The sequence below is a fragment of the Perna viridis genome, chromosome 7 (genome assembly GCF_037379345.1).
Source record: "Perna viridis isolate PV_CMFRI_1.1 ecotype Kerala chromosome 7, ASM3737934v1, whole genome shotgun sequence".
Taxonomy (NCBI): domain Eukaryota; kingdom Metazoa; phylum Mollusca; class Bivalvia; order Mytilida; family Mytilidae; genus Perna; species Perna viridis.
In genome coordinates, this window is record NC_142451.1 from 4,837,673 (window position 1) to 4,858,686 (window position 21,014).

The 21,014-nt window shown below is 35.4% G+C and overlaps 1 protein-coding gene across 1 annotated transcript; it reads left to right on the forward strand.

Moving 5' to 3' along the window:
- The first annotated feature begins 968 nt into the window (after positions 1-968).
- On the forward strand, positions 969-15,997 carry LOC148611047 (UPAR/Ly6 domain-containing protein qvr-like). The gene is made up of 3 exons (XM_088591115.1): positions 969-1,703; positions 9,801-9,938; positions 14,648-15,997. Exons 1-3 carry the CDS (start codon positions 1,628-1,630, stop codon positions 14,860-14,862), a joined length of 429 nt encoding a protein of 142 aa, XP_088447241.1. The 5' UTR covers positions 969-1,627; the 3' UTR covers positions 14,863-15,997.
- Positions 15,998-21,014: the final 5,017 nt, after the last annotated feature.

Sequence of the window (21,014 nt, forward strand, 5' to 3'; positions counted from 1 at the left end):
ACATACCTATTTCTCGTTATACATACTTCTTTCTGGCCCCTTTATGTTTTGGTCTTTTTAATTTCTATGCGGTTCAAGATACAACCCCAAAATTAATCCAACCCTTTCTTTTGTGGTATGGTACCTTGGGTATATTTTTAAAAAGATCCATGAGATCATACTAAAATAATTATTGAACGGGAAAAAAATTGTCTACGTTTTCCGGACGACGACGACAATACAATTATACGACTGCAGATATTTTGTTGTCGTAAAATTGCGGTTGTCACCTCCTTAATCATAAATATGCTATATATAATGGCGGACGAATTTCACACATTCCGCCTATCCAAACCACCCCCCTCCCCCTCCAAAAAAAAAAACCAAAAACAAACAAAAAATTAGTGCAGTTAATTGCTTATGAATTAGCGACTAAAAACGGTACATAGCCATACTGTAAATCTACCCTTATAATATTTTTACTTGTTAAAGGCTTTTGTCGTTTTCCTTTCTTTTAGTTTCTATGTGTTAATGAGCTACAGGGCACTTATTAAGAAAGAAATGTTCCTACTCCACTGTTGTTGATGTGCTTAATAAAGATCAAAGAAAAAACTGAAATTATCGGGTATAAGCGTCTGCTACAAGATTGGTGAATGGTCCAAGTACCGGAAGGTGCTAGAAACCAAAGTTTGACGCATGAATATAACCTTGTCATATACTATCCGTTGGTGCTTCAATTTCCTTCTGCGAACAATAAACTACATTCACTTAAACACTGGGGATCTTCTGAAAGAAGACATGAATGTAAACAGATTGAATAATACAAAGAAAAATTCAATACCTACGATTTGAAATATAAGGTATCGATACCTGTAAAGATAGTTATTGTCTTGTGAAGTTTCCTCTGGGAACCCATGCATTGATTGTTGAGAGAGGATTCTGTGTGTTATTTTTAGACTACCGACAATGTCTGAAGTGGGTTATCTTCCTTAAAAAGTCCTTAACGAAGGACACATTAATGTCAAGGGATTAATTCTGCATGATCAGTATAATTATATGAATATAGGTGCAGAATCAAAGCTGATATACATGTTCTATCGTTACACTAATTGCTAATTAGCAATCAGAGGTTGGTGTGATGCTAAAATTAGACACATACATACATGATTGGCAATAGTAAACAACTCATTAGACGAAGTTCGCCTAAATATCTCGGTTCAGTAGCTTATCAAATACCAGAGTAAGCAGGAGAAGTGTGTGTATCGTTCTAGGTGAGAAAATTCTCTACTTCTTTGCTGACCAAAGATTTAAATAAATCCGTGTGTTTCATAGGACGACGACTGTACAAATCTTTATGTGTATCAATTTGGACGAGGATAGATTTATTCGGGAACAATTGATGCACTCGAGCATTTAGTCATTATAATTAAACATGTATATTTAAACAGGATAAGGTCATAAAGTAAAGAAATACATACTACAAGGATTAACTGAAGGTTGTAAGGGTTATGTAGATCTAAGGATTAACTGTATATTGAAATAATTATATTAAGGCCGTGGCAATGCACCAAAAATGAGAGAATAGTATCCCTTGTGAATACATGTAACTGCCTGTGATGTTGGTGTTACTGGATGGAATGTAACTGCTATGCAACTAAAGTGCTTTATTTCTTTCTTTGTTTTTCTACTTTTCACGGACGTGATTGCTCAAGATGACTTTTCCGGTGAGTGTATACTCTTTTAATAATGCTACAGAGCTAAAGGTAACACATAAATTTACATGTTGTATGCATTAAGCTATCAAGACAAAATGCATATAACTTCTTGCACGTGTTTGACGACTACTTGTTGTGATTTATATAGTTAATCTCACTGATAAATTGGCACGAGCCATTGATTGTAAGTATACCCTCATTCTATATTTACAATCAGTTCTATGTGCACAGATGAATAATTGACTTCTCCATTTAGGAGTACATTGAATGAGAATTACAGTACAAAACCTTGTTAGTTCATTATGTATTTTGTTTTAACATGTATAGAGAAAAGAATGGGGGCTTCATTCGTTTATTTTATTATCCGCATCGCGTGCTTAGTGCTAAACGAAGGGATAGGTTTTATTACGATAAAATATTACTTATATATTAATGAATAATTAAATTTTATACAACCGTCTGCGAGTAACTGGTAGCCCTCCCCTCGTTTGAGCGTATCACTTTATTTGTATGGAATTTTGTCATTGCCAAAAAATCTGTTAACCGACCACATGTCGTGCCTGTTTGACGGTGCCAACCGTTTAAGTAAGACCACTATTTGGCGTGCCCTGTTAGACAATGTCAACCATTTGATAAAGCCCACCACTTGTCGCGCCTTGTTAGGCGATGCCAACCATTTAATTAAGCCCACCATTTGTCGTGTCCTCTTATTAAGTGCAAACCATTTGATTGAGCCCACCATTTGTCGTGGCATGTCATTAGGTGCAAACCATTTAATTTAAGCCCGCCACTTGTCGTACCCTATTATATTTTATTAAGCCCACCCTATCGAACCTTGATAGACGGTAGCCGAGTAAATCATTTGATTAAGCCCTCCACTTGTTGTGCCTAATACTTGACATTGCCCGACCTAACATTTGATTTATGTTCATATCGTGATGTACGTTGTACCATTTTCTAAGTTTCTTTGACTATAATAGGTATTTTCTATTTTCAAAATTTACTAAAACACGTATAATATAAGTAGATGATGTTGATTGATCACTTGTATGCATGTGCCGTTTAAAGGCATACTAAAGGAAGCTGCTATTCGTAGAATCGGTGGCTGTGACTAGAGATAGACATTGTCTTCAGGTGTACACAAGACGGCTAAAATATTGTGAAATCAGGGGGGCTACTGGTAGTGAAATACGGTTAACACATTACCCCACCAGCTCAGCGTTGTATTTTTATTTCATATATTTTCTATCATGTCAATCGTCACATTGAAGACGATAAAGTAGGTATCTAACAAAGTTCGTTCGTACACAGAATGTTGCATTAGAATTGTGTTTTCTTTCTAAAATCTCCTTTTTTTAAAATTATATATAAATTCATCAAACAAAAGACTTGAAGTATAAATTCATTTAGCACGATACGTTCCCCAAGTGGCGAATATTATATATTTCTTATGACTTACGTACGAAGACGTTTCAAAGCTTGCTTCACTTCGTGACTAAACTTGGCACGATGCTACATCTAAGTTTCCTCTGTGGATCGGGTTATGATACGATTACGGTGCTTGGCCGTGTATTCTGGTTACTACACTCCCTGCCTCTCAGGGGCTTTGAATATTTTATCAGAAAACAACGATTGAGAATTAGATCAGTTGCTCATTAATTATGAACAAATCCAATTATTGGGGAGCTGAGTACTGCAAATGTAACACATGTAAGTATCAATGACCATTCATGTCAAAAATCGTGTTTTTTTTTTTATCAACATTCACCATGCATTCCAAAATAATTCTCATTTATTGGAAATGAATTAATGAACTACTCGTTTTGACGCATCAGCATAATACTTCATTGTTTGTTTTAAAAAATGCTTTGAATATATTTTTCTACAATTTAGGCGGTATGCTAGCTTGTCACTTGAGCCGGCGTGATTCTTCAAAACCCAAAACTACCTAATACAGTATTTTTCGCCATCCGTTTCTGAATAATTAAAATTGGCTAGGTGTCTGAATGGGTTTAAAGACTACGAGATTCCAGTATGCCTTAGTTCTCTTCTCAAAGTCCTGAGAGATACCTATTGGCACTGACTTTCAATAACAGGGTCTGAAACCATTCAGGATCGAGGTAGTCCAACATCCGTAGCCAGTTTCCTTGCGATTTAATGATGCTTTGTTTCACGTTTCTCAGTTGAACATTATTTACAGACCGATATATCAATTTGCAATTTCTTTCCATTGGTGCATTTTAAGAGCGTGAGCTGGTTGTTTACAACTCTCACGTAGATAGCCTAGTATCACCACCAAGGGAGATAGCTAAAGTAACCTAACTTTACAACCTATATAGCGAGAAAGTTAATGATATCATTATATTCTACGAAGAAAGTTCAGGAAAAATATATGGCTCGAATTTTTAGAATGTCTTATCTTACTAAGGATACAGACTAAATTTGTAACACTAGGTATATCTACGTTCTCGGATTTCTCTTGGCATCAATATTTCTTAATATTTTTTGGTATAAGTACAATGGTATGGACGTCTTTTACCTCAGGGTATATAAACCAAGATACTTCTGTATATATATTTCTATTCTAAAACCACGGGAATGTTTTTTATTACCTTTGGGGATAGCTACTTCTAGACATAACCTCTCTGGTATATCCGGGAATAACTACGGGAACCTCACCGGAGATAACTAATTTGACATCGAATATCATTACTACGATGCCACTTCTGAACAATACCGGGTACCACTCTGGAACCTCCGAACTTCCGCTAAGATCAAGCATGATCACCGGGCATAGGTATTACATGGCATTTCATGCCACTGTTCGTAGCTAATTCAGTGATGCTGGTCATGACTATTGCGGTATTGCAAGGCACGTCTACTCTAGACTTAAAATTGCACGATAAATATTTATGTAAATGTAATTACAAACTCTACCATAGGAGTCAAGGGAGCATTTGATTTTAACGGGGTGGGGCTAGGATGAAATTCGAGATAAAAAGGCAGGAATGAAATTTAATAAAAGATAATAATAGAATACAATAAAAAGGCAGAACAGGGCAAACGGGAAAAAAATGAGAAGGCAGGATCTATTATTGTCGTAATAAATTTTATTTTTATACAAAAAATAAAAACAAAAATGCGCTCTGGCAGAAGAAGGGTAAGACAGTACCTATATTTTCTCAAAATAAAAAGGTAGGATAGAAAATTTTATCCTGGACCCCCATAAAAATCAAATGACTGCTTCTTAAATGGAGCTTTTAGTAATTATTACTTAGAATGATGAAAGAATTATTTCATTTCAAACATTGGTTGAGACTCTTTTTAAATAGACATATGTTTTAAGGTCGTCAGATTACAGAATTACAGATCTAACGCGCAAAGGTCATTCTTGCCATTTGTCTGACTTATTTGCTTCTGAGGTCATAATATAGCTTTTAAATTAGAACAATAGATGTTTATGTAAACCAATTTGATGATACTAATATAATGTGCTTAATCAACCAAAGTCATCTTCTGTGACCTTGATCTCACCATTACAGACAAATACTTCATTAAGGTTCTTACACAGTGATCCATTCTTTCCTCAGTTTTTCGTCTTGAGGAATCGGAATACATCATTCTGTGAATAATGTTATATTACGTAGTCAATGTCAGTTTAACTGTGTGAGTAAAATAAATGATAGTTAGTGTCTGTCGGTCCCGACAGAGAATACCGTCGTTTCTTTGAGTTAGTGAACGCTACCGATTAGTTTACTACACGATTTAATGAGAAACTAAAGGTGATATTAGTTTTCTACTATTGTACAGTTGCGATCACTTCTAACCTCTCTTCGATCCTGTCAGGATTCGTTGTCATAGAACAGTTCTAAACTGTCAGAAACTGTTCTGACCCGCGACACACCGTGTCAGGGTCTGTCATGGGTCCTGACACCCTTCTGTTAGGTACTGTTCTAGGTAGAACAGATCCGTGGATTAGAAGAGTTCCTGACAGATTCTTACAGTCATTACATGTAGCTCGAGAATACTTCTCTGAGTGAATTACATACAGTACATGTACGTGATTACGAAAAAAGGCGTACATGTAGCACCCGGAATCCCGATTCGCTCGACGGGAAGGAAGCCTTGCTATGTTTAAACTTGATTTTTTTTCTATTTTTTACCCGACTTATGTATGGCATTCTGTACCAACAAAAATTGTTGCCTGCCGTACCTGCTACGCCCCTGACTTTGAAGAATTCATTTTGGTTGCACATCTAGACACCGGTATGATACCGAGTACCTATATATATATATATATATATATATTAACAATTTTAAACAGTTTATACAGACATTTTAGACCTTTATGGAACTTTAAAGTGTTCACACTCATACACTTTGAAAGAATATGACATTTTTGAAGAATTTTGAAAGAAATATTTAGGTATCATTCGAATTCACCCATTTAATGCTAAAATTGTCATTTTAACATTTTTTAGAATGATTTATTACCCTTATGTTATTAAAAGCAGCTTTCACTCAAAATGTCAATCTTGAACTTCGTGAGAATTATCGAACATCAGAAAGTTATCGGTTACCACTTTTACGCTTAGAACAGACCTTGAATTTTATAATTAAATAATTTTAATTAATATCACAGGTGTATGACAGAATGTAAAAATATATACATGTATACAATGATAATTTTTGAACGATGAGTGACTGGACTGTGATCGACGAAAATTGGAGCTTGAACAACGATCGAGTGAGTGTGGGGTGATGATCACGACGAGCTCTATATATACATTTATAATATGAAATTCAAAGTAAATTTTGAAATCATTTTTTTCCTAATCGGATTAGCTAATTTACATCAGTCACACAGTTTCATTCATTCAGACTTCCTGTTCTAAATTTCGTCACACAGAATATAAAGATTTAGTGTCAGGAACTGTCTAGGGGTATGACAGTTTAGAACAGCTTTTCGTATTTTCTTTGTCATGACCCAGGACAGTTTCTGTAAGGACCTATCAGGGAATAGGGCAAAATGTGTCCTGACCAAGGACAGCCTCTGTCAGACCCTGTCAGGATCTGTCAGGATTTCTGTTCTATCTGCTGTCGAAGAACAGAAATCATGACAGATTCTGATAGAATTAAAGAGAGGTGAGAAGTGATTGCAACTGTATATGGGGAAGATGTATGCTTACTAAACTTGCTAAATAGTTGACGCCAATGAACATTTTATCTTGTTTTTCTTGTTGAAAATATGCCTTGATGTCACAATTCATTCATCGAGAAGAGCAGGGCTAAAATATTGACGATTCCAAAAAAGATTCAGGTCAATTTAATTGTATATAATTTTGTGGTATGGAATCTATTAGCCAACATGCTGACGTCAGGGTAAAATTATTGGTACAATATCATTTGCACTGGACGCACCGGTGCTGTAACAAAACATTAATGATTTCATATAATAGATGGATCATCTTTAAAGCATTTGTTTAAATGGGCTTTCCTTTATGCTTACTAAATGAAATTACATATTTTGTGACGAACAATTAACGCTATCACTGTTCATTTTAGATAGGTCTAGGTGTGCGGTATTGGCTGTACGATTATATCATTCTGTCGGATAAGATCGAAAATTTGTACATACCGGTGGTATATGCAAACGAGGGGAAACAAAGATGGGAACACGTGAAGGACAGTCGAAGAATATATATGATATCGTACAATATAAAAAGACCTTAGGGAATACAAAGTTAGAGTAAACTATATACTGGTTAAATCTCAACAATTATCCAATGGGCTACTACATGCACAAGTAACTACATGTACTATGGGTTTTTGGTATATGCAAACGTCTGGCTCTTGAAATAATGGTATTTTATGAAACATCACTTTTAGAGGAAGGGTAACATAACAGGGGTAAGATCAGATTTGAACAGAATTGACATGAAAATAAACTGAAATGTGTAAAATAAAAAGACAGGCTCATCACAAATGCCAAAATATTCTGGATGGTCATTTGAAAATAATTCTCACGGAGAAAGGGGAATCAAGGGAACATGATTCAAATTATATAATCCGGGATAACGATGAAACAAAAAAAAATAAATAAACAGTGTAATTGTCCTGCTGAAAAGTGGTAGAGATCAATATTTTGTTGAAAAAAACAAAAAACAAAAAACAAAAAACAAAAAAAAAAAAAAAAAAAAAAACAATCGGGCCAATATTTTGCTGACAGAAACTATATTAAAAATCTTACATTTGTGCTAGTACAAGATGGGAAAATCTAGGACACCCGAGAGTAAAATATAATACCTCTCGACTGAGCCTCGTTAGAATGCGATTGAATCTTACCCTCGGAATCCTTATATTGCACTCGCACATGTGTTAGATTCTTATCATCTTCTGTCTATATTCAAAAAGTGTATACTAGTATTATGATATAAAGTCCCCTCCCCATGTCCCATTGTTACATGAAGATAAGAAGTGACCCTAAAACACATGTGATTTTCATGTTTGCAGTTTTTTAAATGCTTCATATGGGGTACAGTCAGAGGTTCATTGTCGATTCATTTTACAGATAGCAATGTGCTTAATAATAAGAACGCAATAGAAATAACCATTTGTTTACTAAATGATTTCTAAACAAGAAAAATAAATATATGTTTAGAACGGATCATTTCTAACTTTTGTATTATTTTATTGAACATGTAATTTATTTACTAGAAAAGTTGTATTGTGAAATTTATTTTATTCAAATTGAATACAGAGACATTTGTATTACTTAATAAATGTAGATCTTGGGTCGCATATTTAAAGCAAATATTTAGCATTGTTGGAGTACTGTTCGAGCTTATTCAAATAATATAAACTTTTAAGGTATGTTACTAATTTCAAACCTAAATGAAAGTTTTTTTTTGGTCATATCAACCTCGTTTTTACGTTACAAGTATCATTTTCTATTTTTACTCACTCAACTGGAGGTTATCAAAGTCATTGACGTGTATATTGACGGATTAGTGACTTATCAGCGTCATTTATATGAATATTGACGGATTAGTGACCTACCAAAAACATTGACATGTATGTTGACGGATTAGTAACTAGTAAAAAAAAACATTGACATACTAGTATATATATTGACGGATTAGTGACTAATCGATGTCATTGACATGTATGTTGACGGATTAGTGACCTATCGAAACATTGACTTGTATGTTGACTTATCAATGTCATTAACATGCATGTTGACGGATTGGTGTCGTTGTTTTTTAATGTTCATTGTTATTCTTTTTTTCATTTTTTCTATAGATTAGGTCGATTTTCGTCTTTTGTGAATAGTTTCAATTCTTTTATTACAGGACTTTTTCAATCTTGCTTCATTATATGGATTTTGCCTATCATGTGTGTTCACCTGTGGAAGTTTAATGAGGGGCCTGATTTGGGGGGAGGGGGGTCTCATTACGATTCACGAGTTGATTTTTTTGCCAATCACGATTCACAGAATATAAATTTCCATGATCACGAAAATATAAAAAGAATATCCCCAATCAATCTTGATAATAGAGATTCAGAAGCTGGTTGTTTGTGTTGTATATTGGTTCAATCAATCCACAATCAAATACATTACTGGCTCATTACTTGTTTACGCGTTGAATTCTTCCTGGTTCTAATTGCACTTTTAAAACTATCGCGCCACTTCGACTTTTTGAACCAAGAAAGACAACTCAATGCACCTCTTTATTTCCGTAATGGAAAAAAAAATCATGAGAACGAAATATATGTCTCAATCACGAAGAACAAACACATAACTCCAATGAAAACGACTCACGAACAATGCTTTCATTACGAATCACGAAAAATATATCTGTAGAAAAACGGATCACGATAGCGAAATGCGCCGATCACGAAGAACGAAAATAATCCATCAGGCCCCTCTTTAATTAATCGTTACTTGAATTTTGTCTCATTGGCAATAATACCACATCTCCTATATTTATATTATCAAAAACATTGACATGTATGTGGCCACCAAACTTCCATTAAAAATGTATGTTTTATGTCCAATTACTGTAATTTTCTTACAATTGCATACTGATTTATTTTATTTTTCAGTCCCTATTAAATGTTATGACTGTTTTGACAAAGCAACGAATACTTCATGTGCCGACCCTATCGATCCTTTCAATAACAACTTACCAAAAGCAGAATGTATGCACGGAGTTTGTATCAAGATGACTCGGTATTATAAAGGTCAGTTACGTTGTATGTGTGTGATCTCTAGCTTATGGACATATTCATAGAAAAAACATTCGAGTGTATTTAAGTTATTTCCCTTTTACTGGTTCAATTAAGGGCCATGAAAAGTTCTATAAAGCATCAAAATACCGGGAAAGGTTAGCTGGTATTTAGTAGTTCTCATATCATATAACATTTATCCATCCGGGATAGCAGTGTCAAGCATGGAATTATATACAGAGAACCAAGAAGTCGATAAATGCACCTGTAGAGGAGTTTGGAGAAAAATATTGCGGGCTAAGTATAGGTCTACCTCAGAATTAAATTCTTTTCGGTTAAAAGTTCGCTATCGATTTAGTTTTCTCTGGGATGGAATACACGAGCTCCACATGACATGTATGAAATCCGGTGCAGACTGTCTGTGTAATGATCAATATAAGTTAGATGAAGCATCTTTTGTATATAATTGGTTATTTTGATCAGGAGAATAGACAGTAAATTAGGTTTTATCCTACTTTACGTAATCGTCTGGGTAAAAGCATGTCTTGGGATCTCAGGGATGATTAAATATGCAGGATGATTCGATTTATCCTACTTTTAATTATAACATATCAAACAAAAATAATTATTTCACATGGTATTATGTCTAAAGTAATGATTTGCGAAACAATGGGAGAAAAGAAATTCAAACACGTTCATGTAGTTCTTGCGAGTACAAAACATTTGTAACATTTAAAAGCTTGAGTTATGGCTTTTTAGAAATTAAAAGAGAAAAGCTCTCATAATGGCTTCTGCATAATACTTCTAATACCAAAATATTCGAGTATGCAATACTCACTGTTCACGTTTAGATTGACCTGTTCAGTGCAAGATAAAGAACGACTCAATATCATGAGCTATGATCCATTAACTCACTTTACATTAAGTGCACTGTTGGAACAAGCCACTCTCTCTCTCTCTCTCTCTCTCTCTCTCTCTCTCTCTCTCTCTCTCTCTCTCTCTCTGTTAAATTTGTTGTCTGTTGGAACATTTACAGAGAGCTAGCTCGCAGAATAATTATTATTCTATCAGAACGATTCTTTACATCGTAATTATGTGTCAAAAATACTCCCTCTATCAGAGTTTAATGTTAGGGCGACTCACTGTACAATTAGGTCGGGTGACAAATCACTCACTGCGCCAGTATTTTGATCAGATGTTTCTCTGTATGAGAGATTCTCTGTCAAAACAATTTACTTTACAAAAAGTTCACGACTCAGTATGTAATTAATTATGCTTCAGAGTATCTCGCTGTACAATTAATTCTCTATAAGAAGGATTCTTTTTATAAAACTTCTGTAAAAATAAGCAAAATCTGAAGCAGAACGACTCACCGAACAGTACTGTAGTTCACTGTTAAAGACCGTACGAATGGGATTTCTGGTTACAAGTTTTGTCAGAACGCCTCACCGAATAATACTGTAGTTCACTGTTAAAGACCGCACAATGGGATTTCTGGTTACAAGTTTTGTCAGAACGACTCACCGAATAGTACTGTAGTTCACTGTTAAAGACCACACGAATGGGATTTCTGGTTACAAGTTTTGTCAGAACGACTCACCGAACAATACTGTAGTTCACTGTTAAAGATCGCACGAATGGGATTTCTGGTTACTAGTTTTGTCAGAACGACTTACCGAATAATACTGTAGTTCACTGTTAAAGACCGCACAATGGGATTTCTGGTTACAAGTTTTGTCAGAACGACTCACCGAATAGTACTGTAGTTCACTGTTAAAGACCGCACGAATGGGATTTCTTGTTACAAGTTTTGTCAGAACGACTTACCGAACAGTACTGTAGTTCACTGTTATTTTAGAAGACCGCACGAATGGGATTTCTGGTAACAAGTTTTGTCAGAACGACTTGCTTTTGGTTTTTTTGTCAGAACAACTATCTGTACAATAATCTATATCAGTGCAACTTACTATACAATTAAATCTTTTGTCAAAATAACTAGGTGTTCGTCAGAACGCCTCAATGAAAAATTAATTCTCTGTCAGAACGTCTCACTGAACAATTCATTCTCTGCCAGAACGTCTCCAGAACAATTCATTCTTAGCCAGAATGACCAACTGGACGATTCATTCTCTGTCAGATGGTCTCATTGAATAACTCGTTCTCTGTCAGAACGATTAACTGAACAATTTATTCTCTGCCAGAATAACCAGCAGAATAATTTATTTCCTGTCATAACAACCAATTGAACAATTCATTCTTTGTCAGAACGTCTCGCTGAATAATTCATGCTTTATCAAAACGTCTCATTGAATAACTCATTCTCTGTCAGAACAACTAACTGAACAATTTATTCTTTGCCAGAACTACCAACTGAACAATTCATTCTATGCCAGAACGCCTTACTGAACAACTTATTCTTTGCCAGAACTACCAACTGAACAATTCATTCTATGCCAGAACATCTAACTGAACAATTCATTCTCTGTCAGAACGACCAACTGAACAATTTATTCTCTGTCAGAACGATCAACTAAACGATTTATTCTCTTCCAGAACTTCTAGCTGAGCAATTCATTATCTCTCAGAACGACTAACTGAACAATTTATTCTTTGCCAGAACTACCAACTGAACAATTCATTCTATGCCAGGACGGCTTACTGAACATTTCGTTCTCTGTCAGAACGACCAATTGAACAAATCATTCTTAGTCAGAACGTCTCGCTGAACAACTCATTCTCTGTCAGAACGTTTCGCTAAACAATTCATTCTTTGCCAAAACGTCTCAGTGAACAATTCATTCTGTACCATATCGATTAACAATAATTCATTCTCTGCCAGAACGCCCGACGGAAGAATTCTTCTCTGTCAGAACGTCTCTCTAAATAAATTTTTGTCAGGTCATCTCACTGAAAAATTCATTCTCTGCCAGCGCGTCTCACTGTACAATCAATATTCTGTCAGAACGACTCACTGAGCACTTATTCCCTGAATGACCCATTGTGCAGAAAGTTTACTGTCATGACGACACTGTGCAATATGTTCTCTTATGATTTCGCTCCGCCTTAATGTCAATGTTGGTCATTATTGTGTCTTCCTGTCGTCATTTGATTCTTAATTAAATTTGAAAAATTGTTATCGTTCTGTTACCGTGGATTTTATTACTTTTGTTGTCGGCCTTCCAGAGCTTACTTGAAGGTGTATTTACACTTATTGAAGACCTTTTGGTGATCTATGTAAGTATTTACAATTTTTATAGAGGTTATACGATTGTGCATTTGTTGCTTTTTACCATATATGTTCCCTCTTCTATCAGAACGAATCTCTGCACAACTAGTCTATAATTAATTGTCAGAACCATTTCCTGTATCATTATTGTGATAGAACAACTGACTGTCTTATTTGTTCACTGTCAATACGACTCACTGCACAATTAGTTATTTGTCAGAATAACATTACTATATAACTTGTTGTCTGTCAGAACGACTCACTGTGCGATAAGTGTACTGTTAGTACAACAGTCTGTACAATTTGTTCTGTCAAAATGACTCACTGAACAATAAGTGTACTATTGAAACAACAGTCTGTACAATTTGTTCTGTCAGAACAACTCACTGAACAATAAGTGTACTATTAGAACAACCGTCTGCACAATTTGTTCTGTCAAAAAGACTTACTGAACAATAGATGTACTAAAGAAACACTCGCAGTACGATCGGTTAACTGTCTGTACAATTAGTTCTATCTGAACGACTCACTGTATAACAAGTGTGCTGTTGGAAAGACGACTTGCAGTATGGTTGGATCTCTATCAGAATGATTCAATGTAAAATCGACTCTTTGTCATAGTGAATCCATGTACTCCCAATACAACTAATTCTCTGTCAGAACACCTCACTGAACAAAAACAAAAACGACTCATTGTAAAATCGATTTCTGTTAGAACGAATCACTAATCAATTACTTCTGCATCAGAACAACACCCTATGCAATTATTTTGTCCGAACGACTCACCTGACAGTTAGATCTCTTTCTTGGTACCTAACTGTGCAATACTTCTCTTTTATATTCTCAATGTACGTCTTCTATATAAAGACCAAATTCGATCTTCTGTGACAGAGTGCTCTACAATTAATTCACGCTCACAATAGTGGAAACGACTTGAAGCTCCCTGTACAACTTACCTTATATGTGTCTGTAAGGACTCGACATCGAGTGTATATCATGTCACTCACGACTTTCTTTAAGTATAATGAACTTTTTACAGAGTTTTAAAACTTGGATTCAGGCGGGGGCGTGACGGGCGTGCGGCTCCCCTAAAATTTGCAAAGCATGGGTTGTCAGGGATAGATTCAGCCGGTTTTAGGTTGAAATTTTAATTTCTGGCTAATTTTACCACAAAATATATCTGCATTGCACCCACTCTAGAAGAATATTTCACTTTAGAAAAGGTAGAATAGGAATATACTGTAATCAATAATCGTTCTAAGAGATGTTCTCTTCAATTACTTGTTTCGTTTTCATCCATCATATTCCAGCTTTCTTCATTGATAACTTCTTATATCTATTAGCGTTCAAAGTTAAAAGATACAGACTGAAATAGTTAACAATTATAAAATTCTTTTAAATGCTAAAACCATTAGCATTTTTAAAACAAATGAGCGAACGATATATTTTAGTTGGTAAAAATGTTTGATTATCATTTTTGTTTTTTGGTATTTTTCAGATAATCTTTACATGCACAGGACATGCTCTGCTAAACTGAATATTCACATAATGTTAGTTGACGGAGTTTGCCGATCTGAGAGTTTTGGAAACGGATATTTATGTATGTGTGGAAAACATCTATGCAACGAAGCAAATAGTCTTAAACTTGCCAATACACAAGTGTTTTATCTATCATTCTTAATGTCAACAATCTGGTTACTACGGCTACGATGACGTCAGGGCGTTATTCTATCATAATTTATCTATGCAAAATTCCTTCAGGGTGCACGTGTTGCTCATATGTTTTAGACAGTTAGCATATTGAAATCGTTTACCTGCTAAACATATCGAATTGTTCGTTTTTTTTTTATCTCCGTTGATTTGATCAAAGCTTTTTTAGCCGAATATCTAAGTCGTAAATTATGTTAAATATAGACGTTTCAAATAGCAAACCTGAATATACTACTCAGGAAACTAAAGTTGCAAAAATCAAAACTATAAAGATATGCACAATATTGGACGAAATTAATGCTTTTTTCCACCATTTGTAATATCGCAGAATAATAAAAATAATTTTGACGTAAATAACAATTTTAGTTCATTAGACACTTGAAACCTTTGAAACGTAAGCCGTGCTAAATAATCTTTGCATTTTAGTAGCATATGTCTTTCAATACAAACATGTTATAATGTTTGTTTATTCCACTAAGTCAAAAATGACATTTTCATGTTCAACCATCTCACTAAGCAATGGTTGACTATATTACGGAATGTGTCAAATGTCTTTCCACAAATCGTTGTCCTGTGGTTATTTCCTTCTGAACTCATTAAGTTGGCGATTAATAAAACCCACTCATCTTTCACTATCAAATCGAGCACCTTGTGATTGAGATGATGTAACGGGGAAAGTGTTACTAATCAGTGATTGGAGTTGAAAATTAGAGAATGGGCCGTTTTACTGGTCTTCAAAACTCAAATAGGCTATTTTTCAATATCCTTAGTAAACATTTCTGATTTTAATGGGCCGTTTTTAGCTGAAATGTGATAATGGCGAGTTGCCATCTCTAATCCAAATCGCTGCTTATGACTGTCAAGTTAGGTGATGTCTTATATTTCTTAGCTTATCTCCATTTTTATCTTAACACAGACGATTATGGATCAGGTTTTTATCATCAGTCCAGCACCTACTTTGTACCCGTAATAAAACATAAAACACTATGAGTTGTCGTGCTCACCCGTTATTTATAAATCATTTTGAATTGTTATGTATATCATGTACACCTTGTTATGTTTAGCCTTCACTGTACAATTATTGTATACATGTATATATATTGTTCAATTTATGAATAAAAATCACCAAACACAGTAATGATGTAGAATATAAAATTTCTTATCACATATCCTCGGCTAGCCTCGGTTGAGTATGCTTGGTAGTAGAGAAAGGTGTTTACGTGATTTGTTTGGTCATCGTGATGGGCTTACGCGATTTTGTTGGTTATCCAGATTGGGCTTAATTGATTTGATTAATTATCTAAATGGGGCTTAGGTGATTTGATTGGTTATCTATTTGAGTTATCCAGTTGGAGGTTAAGTGATTTGATTGGTTATCCAGTTGGAGATTAAGTGATTTGAATGGTTATCCTGATGGAGGTAAAATAAGTTGAAAAGTTACCCGAAAAAAGCTTAAGTATTAGGTTACTCAGACAGGTGTGAAGGGATTTGATTGGTCACCCGGAAAGAGCTAAAGTGTGTGAGACAAAGATAGTCAAGGACATAAAAAACCGGATGTTTATAAATTTTATTGTCTTTTTGAAAGGAGGTTAATTCATGGAATTTGTAATCCACCCTGCGGATTTTGGTTATTCAGGCGGAGGTAAAGTGATTTGATTGGTTATCCAGACGGAGGTTAAGTGATTTGATTGGTTATCCAGTTGGAGGTTAAGTGATTTGATTGGTTATCCAGTTGGAGGTTAAGTGATTTGATTTGTTATCCGGATAGGACTTAAATGGTTTTATTGTATATCCAGATTTGTTATCACGGGTTTTGCAAGTGGAGTAATGGCGATTTGATTTTTTTACTGAGGCGGGGGTGAAGATATTCGATGGTAACCCAGGTTTCAGTGTTTACCCGAATAGGACTCATGAGATTGGAATTGTTGCTGTGATAAAATTTAAGTTCATTTGATGGAAGACGGACGACGTATATCTCTCTGACTAAACTTCAGATAAGGTCTTTTCATCAGGTCTGTTATACCTTTCCTCGGTTATTTTCGATATTTTATATTTTTGAGCTAAACACTACCAGAAACCAACGTTTTAAGGGAACCAAGGTTATAGCGGTAATCAAAAGAATGTAATCCAGGGACAAAGACCAGACATGGAAAACAGAGGAGGAAACCCAAATTACGGCGTGGGGTAGGGGCCGCTTAAGGCCCCCGGCGGGTCCAGGACAGCGCCCTGGGGACGAAGGCCCACCGGGCCGAAAACGAATTTAAGCTTTTTCAGTTCATTTTTTCACGATATATTTTGTAATAGTCTTAATGTATATTCACCGTGAACAGAAACATTGTTTATAATATTCGAACTCATCGGTTATTACCCTCCACGCCAGACAAAATTGCCGCGACCCACGACTGATTAAACACTGATTTGTATCTGGATTTAAAATTCCGTTTTTACTAACCTCGACCAAAAAATGTTTTTCGATCGGAAATTTCATAGCCGTAAAATACTCAGCGATTGGCGGCTGATTTTACCAGCTGCCGGCTACTATTGAAAACACTGTTTTGATAAGTCATTACTAAGGATTATATTTGGAAATGAAAATACTGTTCGTGTCATTCTAAAGTTATACTAACAATACTAAAATACGAAAAATACAACAGGAACATGACGTATCAATTGAAGGAACAAATAGGCGGTCAACTGATAAATATCTGTATTAAAGAAGGTGGTATTTTATCATTTTGGAGAGAACAGTGAAAGATATTGATGAAAAACCAGGACATGGTAAAATGAAAAGTAAAAAAAAGATAGGATACCCAACGACTTTAACCCTATGTACATTTTAAAGACAACTGCGTATTAACCCAAAAATAACTGATTAATTATTGGCAAAAGATAGATAATTCCTATGAATCATAGAAATGGACAATGCCAGAGTCACCAAAAGACAATAGTCAAAGAACTGGTCGAACAACACAAATTGCACGGAAAAACGAATAACAAGAACACCGCCTTACCATTAGAGACACAAACACGGACAAACGAATAAGAAGAACCCCACCTTACCATTATAGACACAAACACGGAAAAACGAATAACAAGAACCCCGCCCTATCATTAGAGACACAAACACAGACAAACGAATAAGAAGAACCCCGCCTTACCATTAGAGACACAAACACGGACAAACGAATAAGAAGAACCCCGCCTTACCATTAGAGACACAAACACGGAAAAACGAATAACAAGAACCCAGCCTTACCATTAGAGACACAAACACGGACAAACGAATAACAAGAACCCCGCCTGACCATTAAAGACACAAACACGGAAAAACGAATAAGAAGAACCCCACCTTACCATTAGAGACACAAACACGGAAAAACGAATAACAAGAACCCAGCCTTACCATTAGAGACACAAACACGGAAAAACGAATAACAAGAACCCAGCCTGACCATTAGAGACACAACACGGAAAAACGAATAACAAGAACCCCGCCCTATCATTAGAGACACAAACACGGACAAACGAATAAGAAGAACCCCGCCTTACCATTAGAGCCACAACACGGAAAAACGAATAACAAGAACCCCGCCTTACCATTAGAGACACAAACACGGACAAACGAATAACCAGAACCCAGCCTGATCATTAGAGACACAAACACGGACAAACGAATGACAAGAACCCCGCCTGACCATCAAAGACACAAACACGGAAAAACGAATAAGAAGAACCCCACCTTACCATTAGAGACACAACACGGAAAAACGAATAACAAGAACCCAGCCTGACCATTAAAGACACAGACACGGAAAAACGAATAACAAGAACCCAGCCTTTCTATTAAAGACACAACACGGAAAAACGAATTACAAGAACCCCGCATTACCATTAGAGACACAAACACGGACAAACGAATAAGAAGAACCCCGCCTTACCATTAAAGACACAACACGGAAAAACGAATAACAAGAACCCAACCTTACCATTAGAGACACAAACACGGAAAAACGAATAACAAGAACCCAGCCTGACCATTAGAGACACAACACGGAAAAACGAATAACAAAACCCCGCTCTATCATTAGAGACACAAACACGGAAAAACGAATAACAAGAACCCAGCCTGACCATTAGAGACACAACACGGAAAAACGAATAACAAAACCCCGCTCTATCATTAGAGACACAAACACGGACAAACGAATAACAAGAACCCAACCTTACCATTAGAGACACAAACACGGAAAAACGAATAACAAGAACCCCGCCTGACAATTAGAGACACAAACACTGAAAAACGAATAACAAGAACCCCGCCTGACCATTAGAGACACAACACGGAAAAACGAACGAATAACAAGAACCCCGCCTGACCATTAGAGACACAAACTCCTGATGCTCTAATATAAATAAGATAGTCGAATATTTAACAATGACATGTATAAACCCAGTTTGGTCGATAGGTGGGTAACACGAGTCCCTTTTTTGATTTGCATCTACTAAGTATTTGAAAAATGTTTGGTCAGAAAAAAATAATTCATTGCATACCCGTTATTTATTAGTTTAATATTATTAAATCTCTTTTTTTTTCAAGGGCAAATACTTAATGGATTGATTGATTGATTGATTTCCTCCAAATTTCACATTTCTTCATGAAATTAAACATATTAAGGTATACTTAACAGAAGGATAAAAAAACAAGAGAAAAGATACATATCGTCAATCAGTTACTAGTATATAAACGTAATAATATAAAAAAAAGAACCAAAAAAGCCTTAGTCTCATTCTTATATAATGCTGCTTAAATTACAATATAGGTCATATTTGAACATCGCGTAGCTTAATCATATACTCCGAAATGTGACACAGAAGGAAACTCCGTATATGTCCGACTCCGAGCTTGCAATGCTGGTGTCATGCCTCCAAGTATTGCTATAACCAGATCATCATCGTCTTGGTCGAAGGAGACTACGGAATTATTCACTGTTTATTATTCTATAAAACATTTCCGTGGATGGAATGGACGGGCTAACATATAATGCTTTAGTAAATCTGGTACATTAGCCACTGTATGTGTAAAATTGTTATATAATCATTCTCAGTCTGTTTAAAGAGGGATAACTCTAAAATATTAAAAATTAAAATCAGAAGATTCAAGGAAGTTACATGTTCAATAGTAACTAAAATGGGTATCTGCGATATTTGCTTAGATTTGTTTGCTTTGATCTATGCTTAGATATTCTCAGGTGGATATATGGTTAGATATCCTCATATGAATCTATGGTTAGATATCTCGTATGGATCTATGCTTAGATATCCTCATGCTAAACTATGCTTAGATATCCTCATGCAAAACTATGCTTCGATATTCGTGTGGATCTATGTTTAATTATATTCTCATAAGTATATAGTTGTGCATAATTATCGCAATTTATAATACACGTCAGAGTCATCGTTTATTATGAGTGGTACGGAAAATAGGGATATGCCAAACACGGTAGGTGTTCGTTTCCCACAAATCATTGTACATGAACTCGTTTGCGCCTGAAATAAGTATCCGTGATCACAGGGGTTTGCTCTGACTATCAAATATGCAGCCCCACTAGTATATTAGTCTATAATAATATACCAGTGGGTCTACATACTTGATAGTGGGAGCGAACCCCTGTGCAAGAACTACAATAAAGGTCTTCTTTCGTCCATTTCTTTATTGGTTGTTTCTCATTGATATTGTTTTTCGTGTAAATGCTACTCCTAGTATTTGGCATTCTTTTTCTTTACGTTGGTCTCACGAGATCTCATGTGTATGTCACAAAATGATACACTGTTCATCAGTACATAGCAGTACAGTTTTTTTGTCTGTTTAACTGTGTTTTTAACCTAAATCTAACCTCCCTATCATTTATGACTTATAATGAGGTTAAATATCATATAATGATTACCGGGGCCACCAGTATCAATCAATTTCTTATCTCCTGACCAACGTTTACAATACTTACTTGCATATGCTCTAGGTATATTGAAATACGTGTACAGATAGACTGGCACATATCAGATACCCTTTGTGACGCAGTTAAACAATTTAAAAAATGTACAATTGTGGCGCAAATAATATATGTACAAAGAAGTAATTCGTAAACAAAGATCAAATT